We start from the raw sequence: 25,637 nt of genomic DNA on the forward strand, positions 1-25,637 counted from the left end.
CCAGGAGAAGCTGTGCTTTGTTTTTGTGTTGAGGTTAAACCCAGGGCCTCGCCATATTCGGAAAGCACTCTGTGGCTGAAGTCTAGCTCAGCGGCCTGTGTCACCTCTGTCGCAGAGGCTAAGCCAAGGCTTCCCACCTGGATTAGTTCCCAGCACAGCCTGGAAGCTCCTTCTGAAAAGGGCTGGGGCCAAGAATCTGTCACTCTACCCAATTTCAGCCAGTGATTGGATGACGTTAGCTGTCAGTCGCGATCCAGAGGCGGGCCTGGAGGCCATCCATCTGGGTCGCTGGGGGGAACTGTCCAATCAGTGCGCAGAGGGAGGGGAAGGGCGGGCTTCCGCAAGCTTGCAGGCTTTTCCTCCTCACCAACTGGGCTACTCCTGCTCCAGGCCCCGTGTTCTCTGCTCCAGGGACCCAGGTGACTGCGCTGCCAGTGTTCCCGGGGATCTCGGGTGCCCGGAGGTTCCTCCAGAGGACGCCAGGTCACCAGAGAAGCCAAAAATGGTGAGTTCGCTGAAGGTAGGCGGTCAGCACTTGCCTTGGAGCCCGGCGGGCGGGTGAGCAGCTGAGTGGCGCGCGGAGTCGCTGCTGTCGGGTGGCCCTGGGCCCTGTCCCGTGGTTCCCTGGGTTTGAAAGGGAGGCTCAGGTCCCAAGTGTCCCCTTTGATCCCTACCTGTGGCCCACACTCACTTTTCCCTACGTGTAGGAAGCAGGACCATAAATGCACCTTCCTTCTTTCAGTGGAGCTCCACCCAGTGGAGGTCCTCCACATTGCAGGTGCCTCCTGCCTTCTAAAAGGCCACCTTCCCTCCACCTCACAGCTCAGCCAGACATTCCTTCTTCCCACTCGTTTCAAATAGACACAGTCTGCTAATTGTCATTATCGCTTAGTGAAATATTGGAAAGAATCAATCAATCTTCCTTCCCCACTCCCTTCCCCCCTCCGTTCCCCCCTCCCTTCCTCCCTTCCCCTTGTGTTGGAATCTGGGCTGGCCTCCAATTTGTGATCCTCCAGCTTCAGCCTCCCGCTTAACTGGGGTTACAGGCCTGTGCCAATGTCCCTGGCAAGAACAACACTTTTGAAAGCATTTGTTTTCTATTTGTGAATATTATCCTTGAGGGGCAAGAATAATCACTTAACACTTCCTTGTGTTTGGTCAGAATAACTGCTTTAAAGGGAATAAGGGGGTTGTTTATAGATCCCAGGGATATGGAATCCTGGGCTACATCAATACAGTATAACTGCTCCCTTTTCTGAGAGTCCATGATGTAGAGTCACACCAGTCCTGTAGTTAGGTAAGCACACAGGGTAATAATGATGTAGGGACAAAGGAGGCAAGACACTGAAGGTAGCTGTAAACAGTTTTATCTGGCTGCAGCCAGTCTCAGAGGGCACTGTTTTTGCTGTAATCAATCCATCCATCCCTTGAACCCTGAGTTCAGGTGGTTTCGGAATTTTATACCCAGCATGTAAGGGGAGGGGCTCAGATTTCACATTGTAATACCGGGACCCCCAAATAACTCTCAGACCACACAGTCTCATTCCAGTTAAGACTTTATTGCTGGCCAGTGGCAGACACTCTGCTCTCGAAAGAATGAGATGGTCAGAGTGGTGCCCCTGCCTTCAGTTGGCTCCATATTTAAGCACAAAAACCACAAAAGGGAAGTTTGGGGGTTCAGGCAACATAAGCAAGCCAGAAAGTTGTGGTCAGTTAGTCTCCAGTTGGCCCCATAGGTCATTCTGTGTTCTTGGGGAATTTTCATGAACAAAAGATTACAAACTGCCCCAGTCATGAGCTTTTTGAGTGTCATGGCTGAGTTCACAAAGTGGAGTCACCATAGTCTAGTTGTCACATCACACACATAAAATCAGCTTTTTCTTTCTCTGTTCTGGCCAAGTTAACCCTTCAAGGACAGCACCTGAGGAGGGGAGAGCTTCTCCCCTTTCTTTCCTCCCCCACCAGCTGTTACCATGGAGCCCAGTTGGTGACTTCTCTGAAACCCAGCTCAAGGCCAGAGGCCTTGTTTGCACATTTCTACAAACTACTATACTGGATACAAGTGTGTAAAAAACTAGTAAGGGGGAGTCCAGCACCTGGAGTGGTGATTTCTTCCAGACTAGCAGCCCAGTAAAATAGGGCAACACAAAAATAGGAAGTTTATCTACACTGAACTTTTTTGTGGACACTCTTTTGTTGACAGTCCTAAAATTAGCCATGGTGAAGATTTCTGGAGAAACCCAGTTAAAATTTTCTGTGAAAAAAGGGGATGCCACTATAATAATGTCTGATTCCTTGACTGTCCTTCATCCCCAGCTCTTTTCAGTATGATTTTCAGAAAGGATCTGGCTATGGTGCCCAGCCTGGACTGAAAGTTGTGATCCTCCTGCCTCAGCTTCCCAATCTATTGGGTTTAAAGGCATCAACAACCCCAGCTACAGAAAATAGTTCATTTTAACCCAAATATTAATTATCATACTAAGGAACATGGATTCAAGTTACCCTGAATGATGTGTGTGTCCCTCTCTGGAAGAGATTACATCACTTTTTTTTCTTTCTTTTTCTTCTTTATGTTCTTTCCTTCCTTCCTTCCTTCCTTCCTTCCTTCCTTCCTTCCTTCCTTCCTCTTCCTCCCTCCCTTCCTTCCTTCCTTCCTTCCTTCCTTCCTTCCTTCCTTCCTTCCTTTCTTCCTCATACCAGGGATTGAACCCAGGGGCACTTAAACACTGAGCCACATCCCCAGCCCTTTTTATATTATATTTTCAGACATGATCTCACTAAGTTGCTGAGTCTGGCTTTGAATTTAGCAATCCTCCTATCTTAGCCTCTCAAGCTGCTGGGATTACAGTTGTGTGCCACTGTGCCTGGCCTCCATGAACTTTTATAAAAGAAACTGTGTATCAGTGCATTAACCAATTGCATTGGTAGGAACATCAGATTGGTGGGGTACAGAAAAAACAAAGAAAATTTCTTCTGTATGTCTGTTACTGCATTGTGAGCTTTAGTAGATTTTGGAGACGTCTGGTAAGGTGAGTGATATATTCTGAGAAGTTTTGAGATTGTGGTCTGATACAGAAATTAAGATGATTGGCTATTAAAGATAATGTTTGCTCTCCATACAGAACCCTGCCTTTCCACCCTCATGGTGGTCTAGTTAGCCAAAGTCAAGTACTCTGAAGGTTCTTTGATGTAGATGCAACTGTATAGAGAACTTGAGTTCACAGCTGTAAAAATCTTGTGCTTTTTCTTTGATCTTCCTTAGGTGTAGACACCATGTCAGATTTCTTGGGCAGAGGTTCCCTTTGGACACCTCCCAAAGTCCCATGTCCTCAGCCACTGTCCTCTCCTGGAGCTGCCACAGAGATCCCACAACTGCCCTGTGCCTTGCAGGGTGAACAGAATTTCAGGCCCTGGGTCAGCTCCCCCTAGAGGGCAGCCTGATGTGTGGGGGGCAGGCTCTCAGGGAAGCTGCTGGGGCCCCTGGGCTAAGGAATCTCCTGGAAAAGGCCTCATCTAAACAGCTACTTCCTTGGGACCTTGTTTTCCCCAAGCTTTGTTCCCATTATTTGGAGACAGGTGGACAGTCGGCCTGTGGATGCTGGTGCTGAGGGTCAAGGTGAGCAGTGACTCCTGCCCTTTTAGTCTCTCATGGTGTGAAGGAGCAAAACCTCTCCTGGAGCATAAGGACCACCCACCCCAGTGCAGAGCTGTGCAAACCTGAAAAGCCTCATAGACTGGAGTCATGGTCCAGGTGCCTGGGAGGGTGATCCTGGATGCTTTCCATGAGCAAGACCAGGAGGAAGCATGTCCCAGCTGTCAGAGACCTTCCCTGCCCCTTTAGCCTGCCACATCTGTGCTCCCTCAGCACCAAAGCTTACTGTGTATCACTTTGAAATGATATGTTCACTTATCTGAGGCCCTGGTTTATTTATTCAGAGCCAAATGGGATGGACTATTATTAAAGAAGCAAGAGAGAGTTGGGTTAAAATCCACTTTTTTTTTTTTGTTAAAAATCCCAGCTTACAGCCAGATACAGTGGTGCACACCTGTGATCCTTCCTGCTCCCGAGGCTGAGACAGGAGTGTTGCAAATTTGAGGACAGCCTTAGCAACTTAGCGAGGCCTTATGCAACCTGGTGAGACTGCGTCTCAAAATAAAATATAAAAATGACTGGGGATGTGGCTCAGTAGTAATATATCTGGGTTTAATCTCGGGGCCATCAAACAAAAAAGAAAAATAGAAAAAGAAAACATCTAATTGACTAATTTACCTTTTGCTACCCCTGAGCATGTGTAGAAAGTTTGTAAGATTCAGATTTGTCTTTTCAGTGGTTTCAAATAGAAATCCAACCCTCGATTCCAAAATACCACGTAAGATACAGAGAAACTCTGTCTTGCATTATTGCTGCAGAATTTGAGTCCAATTCTACAAAAATAGTGGTGGATAAATTTATGAATGTGATTTCATGGAAACTTGTATCTGTCCTTCACAAGGTGATGAATTTGACAAAGGACGACAGTTTTTCACTGTTGTTGTCTGAACTTGGCAGGTTCATGCTAACTGTGTGGTTTTTTGTTATCAGGAATGGAACCCAGAGGTGCTTAATCACAAGCCCCTTTTAGATTCTTTGTTTTGAGACAGAGTCTTGCTACATCTTCTAGGGCCTCAGACTCCTGAACTGCTGGGGTTACAGGTATGCACCATCACACCCGTCTTCATTGTAAATTTTAAGGACAATTTTGGCAATAGCTTGAATACCCAACTGTAATCATTTAATCACTGAATATCAGTGAAAGAGTAAATGACACCTGTTTCCTGCAAAGGAGAGATCCATGTGTCTAAATAAGGGTGTTGATCCCCTCACCATGTCACCTAATTCCTGTTCCCTCCCAACTGCCTCCTCATAGGGCCACCCCTTTGGGAGCTAGCCTTTTAGCTTACGAAATTTGGGAGTAACATAAATGCTCTATCTATTCTCTCTGTCTTGTACAACATTTTGGCTGGTCTTAGATACAGTTTACTATTTCCAATTTTTTGAAGAGTATTTTTTGTTGTGGCTGTAGTTGGACACCATACCTATTTATTTATTTTTATGTGGTGCTGAGGATCAAACCTAGGGCCTCTCATGTGCTAGTCAAGCAGTCTACTGCTGAGCCAGAATCCCAACCCAAATATTTAAATTTTTAGATGTAGTTTTTCTTAAGTTTACCTCCAAAATACAGTAAACCATGCCCTAAATTTCACAGAATTTACTGAAACACTCAGTGTTTTTTCAGAGAGTTTAGATCATGGGAACATTCAGTCTTCTTTGTGAGAAAGTGTGGTGTCTTTCCACTGATTTTGTTGTGTTTTTATGCCTCTAATTGTGTGCCTTTTGTATTAAAATCATTTTTATCTCTCATTACATGTATTTTACCAAGCACTACTCTCCAGCCCAAGAGAATTAGTATTGTAGACTGTTGTTTATTTATTTGCTTACTTATTGAGTGCTGGGAATTGATGGCATGGACTTGCTCATGATAGTTATCTCCCAGAAATGAATTTCAATTTCTGAGCAACGTTCTGGAGGTGGGCAGGTGTTTTACTGGGGAATAATCCTACAGGCACTTGACCACTGAGCACATCCTCAGACCTTCTTATTTATTTATTTATTTATTTATTTATTTATTTATTTATTTATTTTTATTTTGTATAGTTGTAGATGGATAGAATACCTTTATTTTATTTATTTTTCTGTGGTGCTGAGGATCATACCCAGTGCCTCACATATGTTAGCAAGTGGTGTGCCACTCATCTACAGTCCCAGATCCCCTTGTTATTTTTGATGAAGACCAGTCTCACTAAATTTCTAAGTGTCTTGCTATGTTGCTGAGACAGGCCTCAAACTTTTGCCATTTCCCTGCCTTGACCTCCCTAGAGGCTGAAATTACAGGTGCACACCACTACACCAGCAGTTGGAATGAGTTTTGAAGAGTTATCATCCAATTTCTTTCCAGATGAAAATAGTATTGAAAATCAGTTTTCTTGCTTTTGTTCATACTTTTGAAATTTGTAACTATGACTCTTCATAAACTTTGTTTTTATGAGCAATTTTAGGCTTACATAGTTTTAGTCAGTGTTCTCTAGAGGAAAAGTATCAAGAGGAAGTATGATTATCAAAGGGGATTCATTAGATTGGCCTACTTGACCCGAAGGTGGATGTGCACAGTGGCCATCTGCAGGCTGGAGAGCATGAGAAGTAGTAGCTGCAGAGTCCCAGAGGCTGAAGCCTCAGAACAAGGGGGATCAATGGTGCTGCCCTAGTCCAGACCAAAGATTCTGGAAACTCAGTAGAGAATCACTGCCAGAGTCCACCTTGGGAGAGTGAAGAATTTTGTTCCACCCAAGACAGCGTCCTATTGGATGGTGCTGCCTAGCTTAAGGAGGTTCTCCAGTTTGGCTCACTATCCCATATGCCCATCATTTGTAGACACACCCTCATGGACACACCCAGAAGCCCATTAATCATCAGCATCCTTTAATCCAATCAAGGTGACAATTAAATGTGCCATTACACATAGTATCAAATACACCTTCTCTGCAGCTGATAGTCTCCACTGTTTTCAACATATTGCATTGGTGTAGGGTGTTTGTTAGTTACTAAACCAGTGTTGAACATTTGATAAAGAGAATGGATGAAGCAACATTTAGGATAAGCCAAAGTTCATCCTTTACTTTAGGGTTCCTCTTCCTTGTGATGTGATTGTGTGTGTCACGTCGTATACAAGATAATGTCATACAGAAGAGTTTCACTGCTCTGGGAATCCTGTGTTCCACCTGTTCATCACTCCTCCTAATTCCTTCCTCCCTCTCTGCTCCCTAAGTCCCTGGCACCCATCAGTTCTGCTAGTGCATCTATAATGTTGTCTTTTCCAGAATGTTCTTGACTTGGAATCTTACTGCACTTGGCCATTTCAAACTGGCTTCTCTCACTTACCAGTCTGCCTTTAAGGGTGCTGTATCTTTCCAGGCTGCAGAGCTCATTTTCTGGGTGATGCTCTTTGGTGTGGTTAAACTTCAGCTTGTCCTTTCAGTATTGAAATGTGCATCTTCCTTGCATCTAGTTTTGGGCCGTTCTGGATATGGCTGCTGTAGTCACTGCAGTGAGGGTTGCTGTGCCCATAATTTTCACATCATTTGCATAGACATTTGGAGTGTGATGACTTAATTGTACAGTTTTTTTTGCATTTATGATTAAATTTTGCATTTATGATTATGAGCATCATTCATAGTTTTCTATTTAATACTTTTCTTCATCCCTTTAATTTGGATAATATGGTAACTTATGCCTCAGGAAGACTTAGGAGGTGTTAACTCAGCTTCTATGTTCTGGAAACAAAGTAGAAAATTGGTAGCAGTTCTTATGTGTCTCATGGAAGCCTGTTTGAGATGTCAGAGCCTGGCCTTGCCTTTTTGGGAAGTAATTAGTTACTGAGTTGTTTTTTTCAGCAGCCATGGGCTCATCTGTTTTGTGTATTTCCCCTTGTGTGTAAGTTGTAGGAGATTGTCTCTCTCAAAGAAATGGTCCAGTTTCTGCAAGTTGTTTAGTTTGTGTCAAGCACGTTTATGATAATCTTGAAGTCCCAATGCATTGTTGACGATGACAGTTTTAAATCTGTTAGTAGGTTTTCAGTCCTTGTTGTTTTTTTCTTTAATATTATTGTATATTTTACACTTTTAATTTCTTTCTTTTTATGTGGCAGTGAGGATTGAACCCAGTTTCTCCTAAGCACAAGGCAAGCTGTCTTCAACTGAGCCACAACCCCAGTCCCTGTCCTCTGTATTCTTAGCCTTTTGTCAGTTAATCAGTGATGCTGATGTTCATGAAGAACTTGATTTTGCAGACTGTGGATTTCCTGATTGTGGTTAGAAGTCTCTTCATAATTTTTACTTACCTGACAAGTTCATGAAGCTGCGTGGTTGGTAACTCTGCAGTTGGAAGATTTACCTTCCTGTGTTGGGTTTTTCAGTCATTTTCATGATGATAGTTTTAAATTCTATCGTTTCAAATCTGATTTAATTTACTGAGTCATGTTCAGCAGCTGTGAACATGATTCAGTAAATTCAGCAGCAGTCTCAATTTTTTTTTTTTTTTGGTGGTGCTGGGGATTGAACCCAGGGCCTTGTGCATGTGAGCAAAGCACCTTACCAACTGAGCTACATCCCCTGAGATTCTCAATATTACAATTAAGAAAAACATTAAATATTGTGTAAGATCTAGTGTGTGCCTCTGGGGTCCTGCGTTCCCCCTTTTCTTTATTTAATAAAATAGAGTCAAGACTTGGCATAAGCCATACTATCATCAGTTTAAGTTATAGATAATAGTACAAGTATTTAAATGATCAGATTTACCTTGTATTGATTATTGTAATTTCCCAATATATATGCTAGTTGATCCATCCTAACAATTTAAAAGGAATCCTCAATCTCTTTCTGAGGGAAGGTCTCAAAATATCTTTATGTCTCAGAATATTATCCTTTAAACACGTGTGTCTCGATTGTCTTTTTAAAAATGTCATTAAGCATTATATAAATCCTACCGTATTTTTATGGATAATAGGTCCAGTCAGATAACTTCTATCAAGTCCATGAATTTTCAACAAGGTTCGCAACTTTTATTGCTCAAAACTGACTGACTGTAGTGGGTCAGATATATGTCGATCCTATGGTAAACAGGTTGTCTGGGATTATATTTGAGGAATAGTCACCATATCAGAAACCTAAACCAGACAATCATGCTGGCCCTTGGAAATTAAGACTACTTATCTGGACCATTGTCCAAAGAGAAAGATTGCTGAAATAGAATTTTTCTCTACAGGCCAGTTATTTACACAAGGTATCCACCAATGTAGGGTTGCCCTGATTATTCTACAATGGAAATTGGCACCTTTCCTAAGTATTATTCCTGAGTATTCTTGAGTATTGTGCAAATGTCTAGTCAGGACCACACAAGAGTTCTAGAAATAGTGGATGCATTTAGGCTGGTCTCCTAGAATGGACAAGAACAATTACAGGAGGATGCCTGTCACCTGGAGGTTTATTTGTAATACCCTAACCCTCAGTGAGATGGCACCCAAAAGGATGTTAGGATGTTTGTCTTCTGCCGTCAGAATATCTACATCACTGACAGACCTAACAGATTCCTTAAATGTGAGAATTAAGAGAAAAGATGATGACTATCCTGTCGCCTGTATGAATACAACTCATCTGATGGCATCACTAGTTATTATCAGCTGATATTTCAGAGCTACACTCTGCTGAAGTTAAGATTCAGGTCTGAAACAGGTGCATTCCAGTTAACCAGATCTAGGCCAGCTCCTGGTCTCAGGATCTTTGAAGTGACCACTTTAAATATTATTCCTTGCTTCTATGATACAGTCTTTATGGCTCTGTTTCAAACTTACAATATAGGGATTTTCTTAACGTTGGACTTAAATTCCTTCCAAGAGCTTTCCTAGTCAGATAAATGCTGATGGAAAAATTAGAACTGAGTTAAAATGCTCTAAAAGGCCACTGTGATAAATATTGTGACTGAGCCCTCTGCTCCGTGTTTTGTGGAGAGGCTGAAGCTTCATGCCAAATGAAAATGTCCATGTTACCATTGCCAAGTGCAAGTCTTCCCAATAAAATCGAGAAAAGATGAAGAATCTTCTGATGAGCATTTTGCAGAATAATTAATAATAATAATAATAATAATAATAATAATATTACTAACCTGGATCTTCCAAGTTGGTTATGTCGTAGAGATAGTATGTTTTCTACTAATTCCTTTTGTGTTTCAATAGTAGATCATGATGACCTCGGACCAAGAATCCAGTGACTGAAAGATACAATTTCCCAATCACCTTCAAATATTAAGGAAGAGGAAATATGTGGGGAGCCACTCTGAATGACTCCCCGCCTTCCAGTCCTGAAGCAAGAGGCTCTGATCGATCACTACATCAACCCCTGAAACTGTCTCTGTCTCTTTCTCTCTCTCTTTCTGTGAACCCTTAAGGTCAGAGGAGCCATTACAGAACCCAAAGAAAAAGGTATCTGTGTCTCTTGAGTGGTTATTTCCTGCAGCCCAGTTCCCCTGGAGTGAACCTGAGTGTTTTATTGTGAGAAACCATCAGCCAGTGATGCAGCCATGATCCCTGTCCATCTTTCTGACTCTTCAAGCCTGTATGTAGTGTGAGCTTCACCCACACCAATGCAGCCCCCATTAACTTTGAAATCATCTAAAACAGGGGACTGGTAGGACACTTCTCGTTACTTTTCTGGCCAGAGGTGCGATGGAGAGTTTCAAATTTCAAATCCCCCCTCCCAGGGAGCACTTGGTAGGCTGTTGGCCTGGCCCTTCTGCTGGAGAAAGAGCCCACCTCAAACCCCAAGTTCTTTGTGCCTATCCTGACCAAGGGAAACCTGGTCTCTTGCAGGGCTTCCCCATGCCTCTGTGGGACTCCCCTTCCTGATCAGAGTCTTGATGGAAGCCAGAGCCCCAACCTGCATTCACTCAGGCAGCCAGGAGGGAGATCTGGGGCAAAGATGGGGCTAGTTTGCCCATTACATTTCCTGATCTGGGTCTCAGGTGCGTAGAATTGGACATTGTTTTTATTTTTTTCTGATTACCTCTACCTTTGTATAGGATCGCTCAGTCAATTCCCATATAATGTCACTGTTGATGTCATTAGATTTATATCTTACCCTTTTACATTCTATTTTCTTATGTCTTTTTGGAGGGAGGTTGGGAACTGGGGATGGAACGCAGGGGCACTCAACCACTGAGCCCCATCCCCAGCCCTATTTTGTATTTTATTTAGAGAAAGGGTCTCACCAAATTGCTTAGGACCTCACCATGGCTGACGCTGGCTTTGAACTCACGGTCCTCCTGCCTCAGCGTCACAAGCTGCTGTCGCTTGAAGTGTGTGCCACCATGACTGGCCCTCTGAACTACATCTCTATTGCAAGTTTGATTTTGAGACAGAGTGAAGCTAAATTGCTGAGGCTGCTCTAGCAGGTTACTGATCTATTTTTGTTTGTTTTGTTGTTTGTTAATGAAGGTTTCTGATATTTTTTTTTTTAGAGAGAATGAACTCATTATAGAGCTGGGACCTCCTGAGAAACTGAGGCAGTGAAAAGACACCCTTGAACCCTTGATTTTGCAATCACATCAGAAAGTTTTCAGACATGTCACCCTGTAACAGGCATGAACTTCTTGAAGGGGAAGGGGACATTCTCAAGGGCAAGAGTGGGTCTTCTCAGAAAGCAGACGGACCCTGTGCCTCTTCTGCACTCTAGTTTTATTGGAGTCCCTGGGAAATTTCCAGAGACTCCTGCCCAGGTGCACTTTTTGACTTTTGAAAGCAGGGTGACATCATACTTTCAAGTCTCGACGGTCATGGCAACTCTATGTCACCTTGGCCCACGCTGAGCCATTCTAATTGGATTCTTATCCAAAGAATTATCTTTTCTTCCAAAATCTGGTCTGGAAAGAGTCACAAAATCTGTCCCCACATAGTCACTTGGGTTCCTCTTAGGGGTTTTCCTGCCTGCATTTCTCATGCAGATCACAGATAGTTGGCTGAGGAATGTGACATCTCCTGTCCACTTGGGCTAGGCAGAGTTGCAGGTAAATTGCTTTCTGGCTGAAATTACAAGTGCACACCACTACACTACACCAGCAGTTGGAATGAGTTTTGAAGAGTTATCATCCAATTTCTTTCTAGATGAAAATAGTATTGAAAATCAATTTTCTTGCTTTTGTTCATACTTTTTAAATTTATAATTATGACTTTTCCTCTTTGCTTTATTTTTGCATTATTATGAAAAAGGTATTTAGCATATTAATATTGTTTCTTGTGTATACATTTTTAAACTTCATGGCTTGTTAGTTTATTTACTTTTTATTAGATAAACTTTGTTTTTATGAGCAATTTTAGGCTTACATAATTTTAGTCAGTGTTCTCTAGAGGAAAAGTATCAAGAGGAAGTATGATTATCAAAGGGGATTCATTAGATTGGCCTACTTGACCCGAAGGTGGATGTGCACAGTGGCCATCTGCAGGCTGGAGAGCATGAGAAGTAGTAGCTGCAGAGTCCCAGAGGCTGAAGCCTCAGAACAAGGGGGATCAATGGTGCTGCCCTAGTCCAGACCAAAGATTCTGGAAACTCAGTAGAGAATCACTGCCAGAGTCCACTTTGGGAGAGTGAAGAATTTTGTTCCACCCAAGACAGCGTCCTATTGGATGGTGCTGCCTAGCTTAAGGAGGTTCTCCAGTTTGGCTCACTATCCCATATGCCCATCATTTGTAGACACACCCTCATGGACACACCCAGAAGCTCATTAATCATCAGCATCCTTTAATCCAATCAAGGTGACAATTAAATGTGCCATTACACATAGTATCAAATACGCCTTCTCTGCAGCTGATAGTCTCCACTGTTTTCAACATATTGCATTGGTATAGGTTGTTTGTTAGTTACTAAACCAGTGTTGAACATTTGATAAAGAGAATGGATGAAGCAACATTTAGGATAAGCCAAAGTTCATCCTTTACTTTAGGGTTTCTCTTCCTTGTGATGTGATTGTGTGTGTCACGTCGTATACAAGATAATGTCATACAGAAGAGTTTCACTGCTCTGGGAATCCTGTGTTCCACCTGTTCATCACTCCTCCTAATTCCTTCCTCCCTCTCTGCTCCCTAAGTCCCTGGCACCCATCAGTTCTGCTAGTGCATCTATAATGTTGTCTTTTCCAGAATGTTCTTGACTTGGAATCTTACTGCACTTGGCCATTTCAAACTGGCTTCTCTTACTTACCAGTCTGCCTTTAAGGGTGCTGTATCTTTCCAGGCTGCAGAGCTCATTTTCTGGGTGATGCTCTTTGGTGTGGTTAAACTTCAGCTTGTCCATTCAGTATTGAAATGTGCATCTTCCTTGCATCTAGTTTTGGGCCGTTCTGGATATGGCTGCTGTAGTCACTGCAGTGAGGGTTGCTGTGCCCATAATTTTCACATCATTTGCGTAGACATTTGGAGTGTGATGACTTAATTGTACAGTTTTTTTTTGCATTTATGATTAAATTTTGCATTTATGATTATGAGCATCATTCATAGTTTTCTATTTAATACTTTTCTTCATCCCTTTAATTTGGATAATATGGTAACTTATGCCTCAGGAAGACTTAGGAGGTGTTAACTCAGCTTCTATGTTCTGGAAACAAAGTAGAAAATTGGTAGCAGTTCTTATGTGTCTCATGGAAGCCTGTTTGAGATGTCAGAGCCTGGCCTTGCCTTTTTGGGAAGTAATTAGTTACTGAGTTGTTTTTTTCAGCAGCCATGGGCTCATCTGTTTTGTGTATTTCCCCTTGTGTGTAAGTTGTAGGAGATTGTCTCTCTCAAAGAAATGGTCCAGTTTCTGCAAGTTGTTTAGTTTGTGTCAAGCACGTTTATGATAATCTGAAGTCCCAATGCATTGTTGACGATGACAGTTTTAAATCTGTTAGTAGGTTTTCAGTCCTCGTTGTTTTTTTTCTTTAATATTATTGTATATTTTACACTTTTAATTTCTTTCTTTTTATGTGGCAGTGAGGATTGAACCCAGTTTCTCCGAAGCACTAGGCAAGCACTCTTCCACTGAGCCACAACCCCTGTCCCTGTCCTGTGTATTCTTAGCCTTTCGCTAGTTAATCAGTGATGCTGATGTTCATGAAGAACTTGATTTGCAGACTGCGGATTTCCTGAGTGTTATTTCATCAGCACTTTCTCTGTTACCTACTGTTGAGAGCCACAGCCAAAGGGGCCCCAGCAAACTTTCAGAGTGCTAGCTGATGATTGGCTCACAGTGGCCCCAGCAACTTCTAGCTGATTGGCTCCTCTGTGTTGATGCTCATTGGGCTGTTTGCCCGCCCTTTCAGCCTACGGAGCTGCTCATTCAGGGATTTTTGGCTCCGCCCATGCGACCCAGCCAATCGGCCTCAAGAGCAGGAACAGTGGGGGAGGTTGAGAGGCTTGTGGGAAGCTGGTGGAGGCAGTTGGACTCTGAAGGTTTTTCCTGAGGAGCTTTTTTGTTTGGCCTTTGTGGTTCTAAAAATAAAGTTTGTTTCTTTGACAAGTGGCTCCTGAATTGTGCCCAGCCAGAGTGCAGCATTTGGTGGGCCGCACGGGGAACGACTGAGGGTAAGTGATAAGGTAAACTGCTTGCCCCTGAGGGCAGGGTGAGAGGATGGGTAGCCATTTTAAGATTCTTCTTTTGTTTTGCTTCACTTTTGTTTTAAGGTGCCTGTCCCTGGAGATGAGTGAGATGGAAGAAAAATCGCTCACATCTGAGGAAAAACTATTTACGTCTGAGGAACAGATAGGGAGAAAGGACGGATGCACATGTCATGAGGATAGAAAGGCTATAATGATTTGTTGTTGTTCCATTTTTATTTCATTCTATCTCGGTTTTGTTTGGTGTCATCTTGTTGGGTTGTATTATAGTAGAAATATGGGATCAGACATTAGTGAAAAACAAACCAAAAGAGTGTTAAGTAAATTGTTAGAGGAAGGAGGCATCCCAGTAAAATCAAGAGCAGTCAGGGCATACATTGATACAATACAAAAATGTAGCCCATGGCTTTTTAAGGAGGAGTTGTTGAATGTATCACAATGGAACCATCATGGTGAAGATTTAAAAAGAATAGAAAAAAAAAAGCCCAGGGACTCTGCCAGTTGGCACATTGCCATTGTGGATGTTCGTATCTTGTTTGCTTAGTCCAAAGGCCTCTTAAGCTAGTCAGAGAAAGAAAGTGTATAGCAGAAAAAGCCATCAGGGGAAAGTTACAACAGGAGACCGCTACTAACACCTTTCTATCACCAGATGGTGTAAGTGTCCAACCAACAGCACCACCTCTACAGGAGACTGCTACTAACACCTTTCTATCACCAGAGGACGTAAGTGACCAACCAACAAGGCCACTTCCATATGCTGGGAGGCCCCCAATCCCCGCAGTAGATAGTTGGGATCCTGAGACAGGATCTCAAATATTAACATGCTCTGTATTTGAGGCAGGAGGGCAGCAAATTCACCATGCTTTAAATTTCAAAAAAGTGAAGTAGCTAAAAGAGGCTGTAACAACCTATGGTCCTCAAGCACCCTTCACTGTAAGCATGGTTGAATCCGTTACCAACTTGAACATGATGCCAGCAGATTGGGCTAATATGTGTAAAGCTGTGCTAAATGGATGACAATACCTGTTATGGAAGGTTGCCAATGAGGAATTTTGCAAGGAGATGGCTAGGCAAAATGCAGCAGCTGGTTATCCTCAGAGAAATCTAGGTATGTTGTTAGGAAAGGGACCTTATGAGGATCAGCAGCAACAAATTGCATATGATCCTGGTGTATACGCACAAATTGCTGCAGATGTGGTTAGGGCATGGAAGACATTACAAGGGCATGGAGGTTTACAAGGTCAATTATCTAAGGTAATACAAGGAGCTAATAACCTTATGCTGAATTTGTAGATAGGCTTATTCAAACAGCTACCAGAGTTTTTGGGAATACAGAAGAAGCAATGCCATTAATAAAACAACTGGCTTATGAGCAAGCAAATCATTGGTGCAGAGAAGTCATTAGACCATGGAAACAGGAAGATTTAAACACATATATTAAATTATGTAGAGACATTAATGAACAAGGGCAAGTCGTGGCAGCTGCAGTAAAACAGGCTTTAGATGCCAGAGACATTAATGAACAAGGGCAAGTTATGGCAGCTGCAGTAAAACAGGCTTTAGATGCCAGAGACATTAATGAACAAGGGCAAATTGTGGCAGCTGCAGTAAAACAGGCTTTAGATGGCAGGCCAAGAACATGCTACAATTGTGAACAAACAGGACATTTTAAAAGGAATTGCCCCATAGGAGGAGGGTTTAACAAAACTAGGTATCAAAGGAGTAGAATACCGGGTATTTGCCCATGATGCCATAGAGGGAAACATTGGGCTAATGAATGCCGTTCTCAAACCACCATACAGGGTACTCCATTATCAGAAAATGAACAAGGACCAGGTGTTTATCCATGATATCATGGAGAAAGGCATCAGGCTCCATTGTCAAAAAATGGACAGGGGGACCCAATGCTCCGGGGCCCAAAACCACAAATATACGGAGCACTGGAGGAACCCAGCAACCCCATCAGGGTAGTGCCCAGGACACATTGTCCATCAGATCCCTCATCAGACAAACCAGAGGGAGCGCAGGGTTGGACATCTGCGCCTCCACCAGATCCGTACTAACTTCAGAGATGGGAGTTCAAATCATTCCCATAGGGGTAAAAGGACCTCTTCCCAAAGGAACAGTAGGCTTATTATTGGGATGCAGCTCTTCTTCTCTAAAAAGATTTATGATAAGTCCTGGGGTAATTGATCCCGATTATGAAGGTGAAATAAAAATTATAGCCAGTCCTCCAAAGGGTGTATCAGTAATTTCACCAGGAGATAGAATAGCACAGTTACTAATAATACCCAGCCTACATGATAAATTTTTCAGTCGTACTGTAGAAAGAGGTTCCAAGGGATTAGGCTCCACAGGTGTAGATTGGGCTGTGCTTTCTTTAAATTTAGATTCTCGCCCCATGCTAAAACTAAATATTCAAGGACATGAATTTAATGGGCTACTGGATACAGTTGCAGACCTTAGCATCATCTCTCATCAAGAATGGCCAAAACATTGGCCATTAAAACAAGCCACTCAAATTCTTCGAGGCCTAGGAGTGGTGACTAATCCCCATAGAAGTGCAATGGTATTAGATTGGAAGGATCCTGAAGGATGTGAAGGAACTGTACAGCCATATGTATTGGATCATCTTCCCGTAAATTTATGGGGACGAGATGTCCTAGATCAATTAGGTTTGACATTAACAAATAACATCAACCAAAATGCACCCACTATTATGACTAGACAAGGTTTTAGGAAAGGAAAAATATTAGAAAAACAAGAACAAGGTATAGCAGCACCAATACAAATAGATCAAGGAACGGACAGACATGGGTTGGATTTTTCAGAAAGGGCCACTGAGACAATAAAAATTACTTGGAAATCAGAAAGACCAGTATGGGTTCCTCAGTGGCCCCTGACTAAAGAAAAGATACAAGCAGCCCATGACGTGGTCAAACAACAATTAGCGGAAGGACGTATACAAGCTTCTGTATCTCCGCATAATACTCCCATTTTTGTCATCAAAAAGAAATCTGGTAAATGGAGATTATTGCAAGATTTAAGAGCCATTAATAATGAGATGGTTATTATGGAACCTGCTCAATCGGGGATTCCTCAATTGTCTGCTTTGCCAAAAACTTGGTATGTTTTAGTTATAGATATTAAAATTGTTTTTTTAAATTCCAGTTCATCTTGAGGATAGGCCACGTTTTGCATTTACTATCCCTGCACTGAATCATGAAGGTCCTGATCAGAGATATGAGTGGAAAGTACTCCCTAAAGGGATGGCTAGCAGCCCAACTATGTGTCAAATTTATGTTAACAAAGTAATCCAGCCACTTAGAAATCAAAATCCTGAACTACAAATATTTCACTATATGGATGATGTATTATTAGCACACAAAGATAAAAACACATTGCTAGAATGTTATGCCACACTCACAAACTTATTAAAAAATTATAATCTAGAGATAGCAATAGATAAAGTACAATTAAATTTTCCAATTAGGAGTTCTATTATCCTCAACCATGGTCCGTCCACCAAAAATTCAAATAGGAGTAGATCAACTCAAATCACTTAATGACTTTCAAAAGTTATTAGGAGACATAAATTGTATAAGGCCTTATCTAGGTATACCAACAGGAGAGTTGGGACCTTTATTTGATATCCTAAAAGGTCCATCAGATCCAAATTCACCCCAAATGTTAATGCCTGAAGCAAGAAAGGCATTAAAAATCATTGAAACATATATGGAAAATATGCATTTGGATAGAATTGATATAAGTTTGCCTTTATTATTTATTGTCCTACCAACAAAAAATATTCCTACAGGAGTATTTTGGCAAGAAGGTCCATTATTATGGATACATTTATCTTATTCTACTAACACTATTCTTACTAGGTATCCTGAGGCTGTAGGACAATTAATACTCTCAAAGGAATAAAAGCAGCAAAGGGAGTGTTTGGAATTTCTCCCAATAAAATTATTACTCCATATACTATGAATCAAATTGATGAGTTAGCTAATGAGTTAAATACTTGGGCAATAATCATGTGCAAATTTAGTGTTTCATTTGATAACCACTTACCATCTAATCCTTTATTGTCTTTTTGGTCATTGCATCCTGTAATTTTTCCAAAAATGACAAGAAAAACACCTATCATGAATGCTCCAAATATATTCACTGATGGGTCAAATAATGATACAGCAGCAATAGTTATACCTGATCAAACTTTTACATTTTTAGTACCCAAACAATCAGCTCAAAAGGTAGAGCTTAATGCAGTATTACAAGCTTTTGTGATGTTTAAAGATTCTGTATTTAATTTATTTTCCGATAATCAGTATATAGTTAATGCTATAGTATCCCTTGAAGATGCTGGTAGGATTTTCCCTTCCTCTACTGTTTTCTCTTTGCTTTCCACTATACAAAGTCTAATCTGGGACAGAAAAGATCCATTCTTTATAGGACATATCAGGGCACATACAGGATTGCCTGGAGCCCTTAGTTTGGGCAATGATTTAGCAGATAAAACTACACATGACATACATATTTTCTCTACACTAGAAGAAGATATAAATTTTCATAAAAGGTTCCATGTCAATGCTAATACTTTACAAAAGCATTTTAAAATAACTAAGGAAGAAGCTAGACAAATAACAAAACAATGTCAAAATTGTGTGACCTTTTTACCACAAGTTAATCTTGGAGTCAATCCTAGAGGACTGATACCTAACCATATTTGGCAGATGGACGTCACACACTTGCCAGAATTTGAAAAATTAAAATATTTGCATGTTACAGTTGATACTTCTTCTGGATTTTTGGTGGGCTCCCTTCATGCCGGAGAAAAAAACTAAAGATGTTATAGCTCATTGCTTACAAAATTTTGCCACTGTGGGCGTTCCAAAACAGTTAAAACCAGATAATGCTCCTGGTTATATTTCTACCTCTTTTAAACAATTTTGCTCAACATTTGGCATTACTCATATAACAGGAATCCCATACAATCCACAGGGACAAGGCATAGTTGAAAGAGCTCATCAAACTATTAAAATCTACTTATTAAAGGAAAAAGAAGGAATTGGGAAGGGGTATATATTCCCCAAAGTTAAACTTAAAATAACCCTTTTTACTCTGAACTTTTAAAATTTGGATTCATCAGGGCTTAGTGCTGTAGAAAGGTATATGTGTCCAAAAAATGTACATAAGCCCAAGGTACTTTGGAAGGATCTTCTAACAGGACAATGGAAAGGTTCTGACCCAGTAATTGTCTGGAGTCCGGGGGTCTGTTTATGTGTTTCCACAAGGAGAACAGCAGCCGATTTGGATTCCAGAGAGATTATCTAAAGCGATTTCTTTTTTTTTTTATATAGAGAGAGTGAGAGAGAATTTTTTAATATTTATTTTTTAGTTCTCGGTGGACATAACATCTTTTGTTTTTGTATGTGGTGCTGAGGATCAAACCCGGGCCACACGCATGCCAGGTGAGCGTGCTACCGCTTGAGCCACATCCCCAGCCCTAACTAAAGCGATTTCTACAGACCAAAAAGAAGATGATTTGGCTCAAATCCATAACAGCTGATATCCAGAACTCCAGTTTGGCTACCCTTACATCTGCGACAGAACCAGGATGGTTTTTTCAATATCTATTTTATTATTGCCCTTTCCCACATCATGAAGTTCTATTTTATTTTTTGAGCTCATACAAACCTAGGTTAATGTTTTGCTTATCAGTTTTATTTTTTGACTATAGAGTTTTTAAACATTACAATGGAGATTTCACCTGTAAAAAGTTATAAGGCCTTTATTATTATGTTATTATTTGTGTGCACACTTGTGTTTTATGTTGTATGTTTGTATGTACGTATGTCCATATATCATATATGATGAGCGCTCATGAAAAAATGGATCCAAATATTCTTTTTTTTTCACGTGATTTAAATGGTTTATTTTAAATTGGGTAAACAACTGTTGAGAATTGTTTTAATATGTGAACAAAAAAGGAGGTTAACAGATCTGTTTGTTTACTTTCACCTTTCCTTTTCATTATATTTAATAATTCTCTTCAAGATAATGTAAATTGTTAAGAAAATTGTTTTCTTTTAGTGCCTTCTGGAATGTTACATAATTTTTTCTTTAGCCATTATTGCCAGAATTCCTATCTTCATCCCAGTGCCAGTGAAGACAAAGATAAAACCAATCTACAGCTTCTGCAATAGCTATCACTGAACTGCTTGCAGAACTTGCCTGAACTATGTATCACTTATATGCATTGTGAACTCACCTGTATGCATTGTGAACTATCTGTTGGTGCAGCGACTTGTGGTAGTGTTGGGGTATTTTTGCTGATGATGTCATCGGTGGTACAATTTTTCCAAAAGGAGCTGTCAATTGGCTTGGTGTATCTTCCTCCCTTCTGCTTATCATGATCGTTCAGCTAAAATTTGGGTGCCAACAGAGGTGAGGCAAAGAACCTCACCCCCCCCCCCTGCTGGTACAAAGACCTATCCACAGGTGTGGCTGTATACTGGACCGGTAGTCAGTGACGTGTAAGATCCAATTGCAATGGTACCAACCTAAGATAACGGGTAAGGACCATATGTACTATTGGACAACCTAAGGCAGGCACAGTCCCTAAGCCACATGCTTGTTGTTTAAACAGAGAGGGGGAGATGTTGAGAGCCACAGCTGAAGGGGCCCCAGCAAACTTTCAGACTGCCAGCTGATGATTGGCTCACAGCGGCCCCAGCAACTTCTAGCTGATTGGCTCCTCTGCGGTGATGCTCATTGGGCTGTTTGCCCGCCCTTTCAGACTATGGAGCTGCTCATTGGCGGACTTTTTTGGCTCCACCCACGCGACCCAACCAATCGGCCTCAAGAGCAGGAGGAGTGGGGGAGGTTGAGAGGCTTGTGGGAAGCCAGTGGTGGCAGTTGGTCTCTGAAGGTTTTTCCTGAGGAGCTTTTTTGTTTGGCATGTGTGGTTCTAAAAATGAAGTTCGTTTCTTTTGACACGTGGCTCCTGAATTGTGCCCAGCCAGACTGCAGCAACCTACCTGTGGTTAATTTAGGTTTACCTTGCTCTTCTTTCTCTGGTTTTCTTAAGCGGCAGTTTCATCGGTTGCTTTTATCTGTTCTTTTCTGAAATGTGTGTTGGATGACTTAGATACCAATACAGCGCCACCTCTGGTGTTCTCTATGAATTTCCTATGATGGACTTTTACATTTTTTTCTTTCAAAATGGTCACCTTTTCTCTTGAGTCACCTCTTTGTCCTGTATCTTTTCATAGCCCTGTGTTTCATGTCCCCTTCCCTGGAGGCTTTTCAGTTTCTTCTGATCTGATTTCTGCTTTATCTCTCATGTTCTTTGAGATTTCACTGGTGGTACATGGGATTTCAATGGTGGTGCACTTGTAGGGGTGTGGTTTATGTCCTGTAGAATGTTGCTGTGACCCTGAGACCTCAGTGTGCTTCCCGTTTGATTGAAGGTCCATGAAGCCCTCCTGTCTGCATCATTTTACTGACAGAGTTGGGCTGATGTCTCTGAGGGTAATTGTGGGTTCTTCATTGTTTGGGGTGGTTCTGTATGGTTTCAGTCCTTGAGTATGCTTCTGTGTAAGTGGCAGGGACATTTTCTTTTTGTCTGTTCCATCACTGTGCAGACATCATAGCATGCTTACAGATGTGAATGGTGGCCTCTTTCACATGCAGACTGTGTGGGATAGTTCAGAATTCTGGGCTACAAACTTGTTGCTTTACCACACACTGGAAGAGCTTCTGCCTTAGGTTTGTTTGCACTACCATTGCTACAGGCACAATGAATCTCTTTCACCACAGACAACCATTGCATATGTGGCCCAACCTTGATCAAAATGTTCTTGAGCACAACATTGGCATGTGTCTCATGACTGTACATTATGGTAGTGAACCGGCTCCCGTTAAGAAGAGTTTGACAATCATTGGACATTCATTGTTGCTGTGAGATTTAGAAAAATAGAGCCTGCTGTTTATTAAGAAGATTGTTTTGAGAGTTATAAAACTTTGTAAGGCTGTTGTTTGGACAAGGTGACTTTTTTTTTTTTTTTTTTTTTTTTTTTTAGAGAGAGAGAAGAGAATTTTTTTTACATATTTTTTAGTATTCGGCAGACACAACATCTTTGTATGTAGTGCTGAGGATCGAACCCAGGCCGCATGCATGCCAGGCAAGCGCTCCCGCTTGAGCCACATCTCCAGCCCATGGTGACATTTTTGGGTCATAGAGTTATTTCTAAGAGACGCGCCATCTTTCCACTTACCCCATTCTGCTTTGACAGTAACCACAAGAAATTATCAAATTGTTGTGTTTATTAATAAATAAATTAAATTAATCAAATAGAGAACTCATGTTTGTTTTGGTCATATAATAGTAAGCTAGTTGACTAAATTTGTTCTGGAGTAAAGTACCTGCAAACTTCTAGTTGTTCTTAGTATAATCACACAGAATGAGCTCAATCTCCAGTTAACACATTGGGACCACCTGTGTGAAATGTTGTCTAAATGTTGTCTATGAAGGAATCTCCTTAGTGACCCCATGCCCAGAGGGTGGGAGTGGGGGCTGGTTCTAGGCATTTCTTTAAGTATGGAACAATAGACTTTCAGAGGAAACAAGACATCAGTAAATACCATGTTGCCTATATTAACCTTGTAGGTATAGGGAGCCACTGTAGTTGGCAGAATCTCTCTCAAATGCTTAGTTTCATGATTCCTGCATTTTTCTACTCATCACCTTTCTTTTCTAAAGATAAGTACTATCAGAAGTGCTTATATTAGCTCTGTACCACACAGGACATTTCTAGGACATGTAATTGAGGTGAAACCCTTAAAGAAGTTAGGAGTGATCTGGGAGCCTGTCTTACTTCCTGTGAACTCACCAAAGGAAGGGTATAAATCAATATGATGTTTGCCTTCTGAGTAGCCAATTTCTAGTGTTGGAATGGGTGTAAGAAATTGAATGCAGTACAGATTTGATGGACCAAATCATGGAATTAATCAGGAGGCGAGGGAATCATGTGAACATCATGCATGTTGAGTGCAGATTTCTCATGCTGTCATTCTCTCCTGGCCTCCACTATACATTTGTGGGATATTTTAGATCTCAGTGACCTTTGAGGATGTGGCTGTGAACTTCACCAAGGAGGAGTGGGCTTTTCTGGATGCTTCCCAGAAGAACCTTTATAGAGATGTGATGCTGGAAGTCCTCAGAAACCTGGCTTCTATAGGTAATAATGTTGGTTTTAAAATTAATCAAATAGAGAACTCATGTTTATTTTGGTCATTTATGTAGAAGGTGAAAAGGAAATCAGTTGGTGAATTATTGAAGCATAAATGGCACCTACAATTTGGCAAAGCATTTCTAGCTCCTAAATATTCATAAAGATTGTTATGTTCTCTCATTTTAGGAAACAAGTGGGAAGACAAGACCACTGAAGATCAAATTGAAAACTCTGGAAGCAACCTAAGGTAACTGTACTCACAAAAGGAATTTGTGAGGGAATCTGAGAACTGTCATATAATTTTTAAAGCAAACCAACCGAAGAAGTATGCATAGGGATGGGGATGTGGCTCAAGTGGTAGCGCACTCGCCTGGCATGCGGGCGGCCCGGGTTCGATCCTCAGCACCACATACCAACAAAGATGTTGTGTCCGCCGAGAACTAAAAAATAAATATTGAAAATTCTATCTCTCTCTCACTCTCTCTCCTCTCTCACTCTCTCTTTAAAAAATAAAAAAAGAAAAAAAGAAGTATGCATGATTTGAAATGTATTTATTCTTATAATATTTTTTACCAGAAATATATACTTATCTGTAACAGGTATTCAGTCTTTTCAAAGTATTTGACATGCAAAAAGTACTATGAAATTGCATATGTGAATATGACTATGTGAATAATAGCCATAGAGAAGCTATGTTGCAAAGGATTGTTTCCTTTCAATCTCTTTATTTTCAGGCAACTTTAACAAGTCAGAAAATCTAGCCTTTACCTGATGTTAGTAGAAATGTAAAGACCTATAAATAAATAGAAAACTGTGAATGAGTTAGATATCAATTATGTGTTGGTCACTTCTTCTTCAAAGAAGTCCTATGGTAAACTTCAAACTTTCCCCACAGAATAGTGTGGGGGAAACCTTCAAATCGATTCCAATTCTTAATCAAACAAAGAAAAATTTTAAGAGTAAATCCATGTGACTTCATTATGTGTGCAAAAGATTTCATATGTCCTTCATTCCTTCATAGGCACATCACATCTCACTCTGGACACAAATACTATAAGCATGAGGAATGTGAAGAGAAGCCATGTGAATTTAAACAATACAGGAAATCTCTGGTTTCTCTCAAAAGTGTTCACACACAAATGTTGTTACAAACTGGAGATAGACCATATGAAAGTACAGTATGTGGGAAAGTCATCAGTTGTTCCAATGACATTCAAAGACATGAAGAAACTCATACTGGGTGGCAACCCTATGAATGTCAACAATGTGGTGAAGCCTCTTCTTCTCTCCCAGGTGTTCAAAGACACATGATAACACACAGTGGAGGTAAACCTTTTCAATGTGAGGTATGTGGGAAAGCCTTTAATTTCTCCTCTTTATTTAGAAGACATGAAAGAACTCATTCTGGAGAGAAACTCTATGAATGTAAACAAGATGGTCAAACCGTTATTTCACACACAAGCCTTCAAAAGCACAGGATCACAAACACTGGGAATGCACATTTCAAATGTAAGGTATGTGGGAAAGACTTTGCTTATCCCAGATTACTTAGAATACATCAGAAAACTCACACTGGAGAGAAGCCCTATGAATGTAAGCAGTGTGGCAAAGCCTTTGCTACATCCCATCAGCTTCATAAACATGGAAGAATACATACTGGAGGGAAGCCCTATGAATGCAAACAATGTGGAAAAGCCTTTGCTACATCCTATGAGCTTAAAGGACATGGAAGAACACACACTGGAGAGAAGCCCTATGAATGTAAGCAGTGTGGAAAAGCCTTTGGTAGATCTGGTGACCTTCACTCACATGGAAGAACTCATACTGGAGAGAAGCCCTATGTATGTAAACAGTGTGGAAAAGCCTTTGCTAGATCTGGTGACCTTCACAAACATGGAAGAACTCATACTGGAGAGAAGCCCTATGTATGTAAGCAGTGTGGAAAAGCCTTTGCTAGATCTGGTGACCTTCACAAACATGGAATAACTCATACTGGAGAGAAGCCCTATGTATGTAAGCAGTGTGGAAAAGCCTTTGCTAGATCTGGTGACCTTCACAAACATGGAAGAACTCATACTGGAGAGAAGCCCTATGTATGTAAGCAGTGTGGAAAAGCCTTTCCTACATGCCGTCAGCTTCATGCACATGGAAGAACACATACTGGAGA

At 41.2% G+C, this 25,637-nt stretch overlaps 1 protein-coding gene across 1 annotated transcript; it reads left to right on the top strand.

The window, feature by feature from the left end:
* Nucleotides 1-229: 229 nt before the first annotated feature.
* Nucleotides 230-25,436, top strand: LOC308640500 (uncharacterized protein; the record flags this gene model as incomplete). Its single annotated transcript, XM_081312386.1, has 5 exons — nt 230-505; nt 23,350-23,476; nt 23,657-23,717; nt 24,492-24,984; nt 25,428-25,436. 5 exons carry the CDS (start codon nt 230-232, stop codon nt 25,434-25,436), a joined length of 966 nt encoding a protein of 321 aa, XP_081168512.1.
* Nucleotides 25,437-25,637: the final 201 nt, after the last annotated feature.

Source organism: Spermophilus citellus (assembly GCF_964194105.1).
Source record: "Spermophilus citellus genome assembly, contig: SCAFFOLD_326, whole genome shotgun sequence".
NCBI lineage: Eukaryota > Metazoa > Chordata > Mammalia > Rodentia > Sciuridae > Spermophilus > Spermophilus citellus.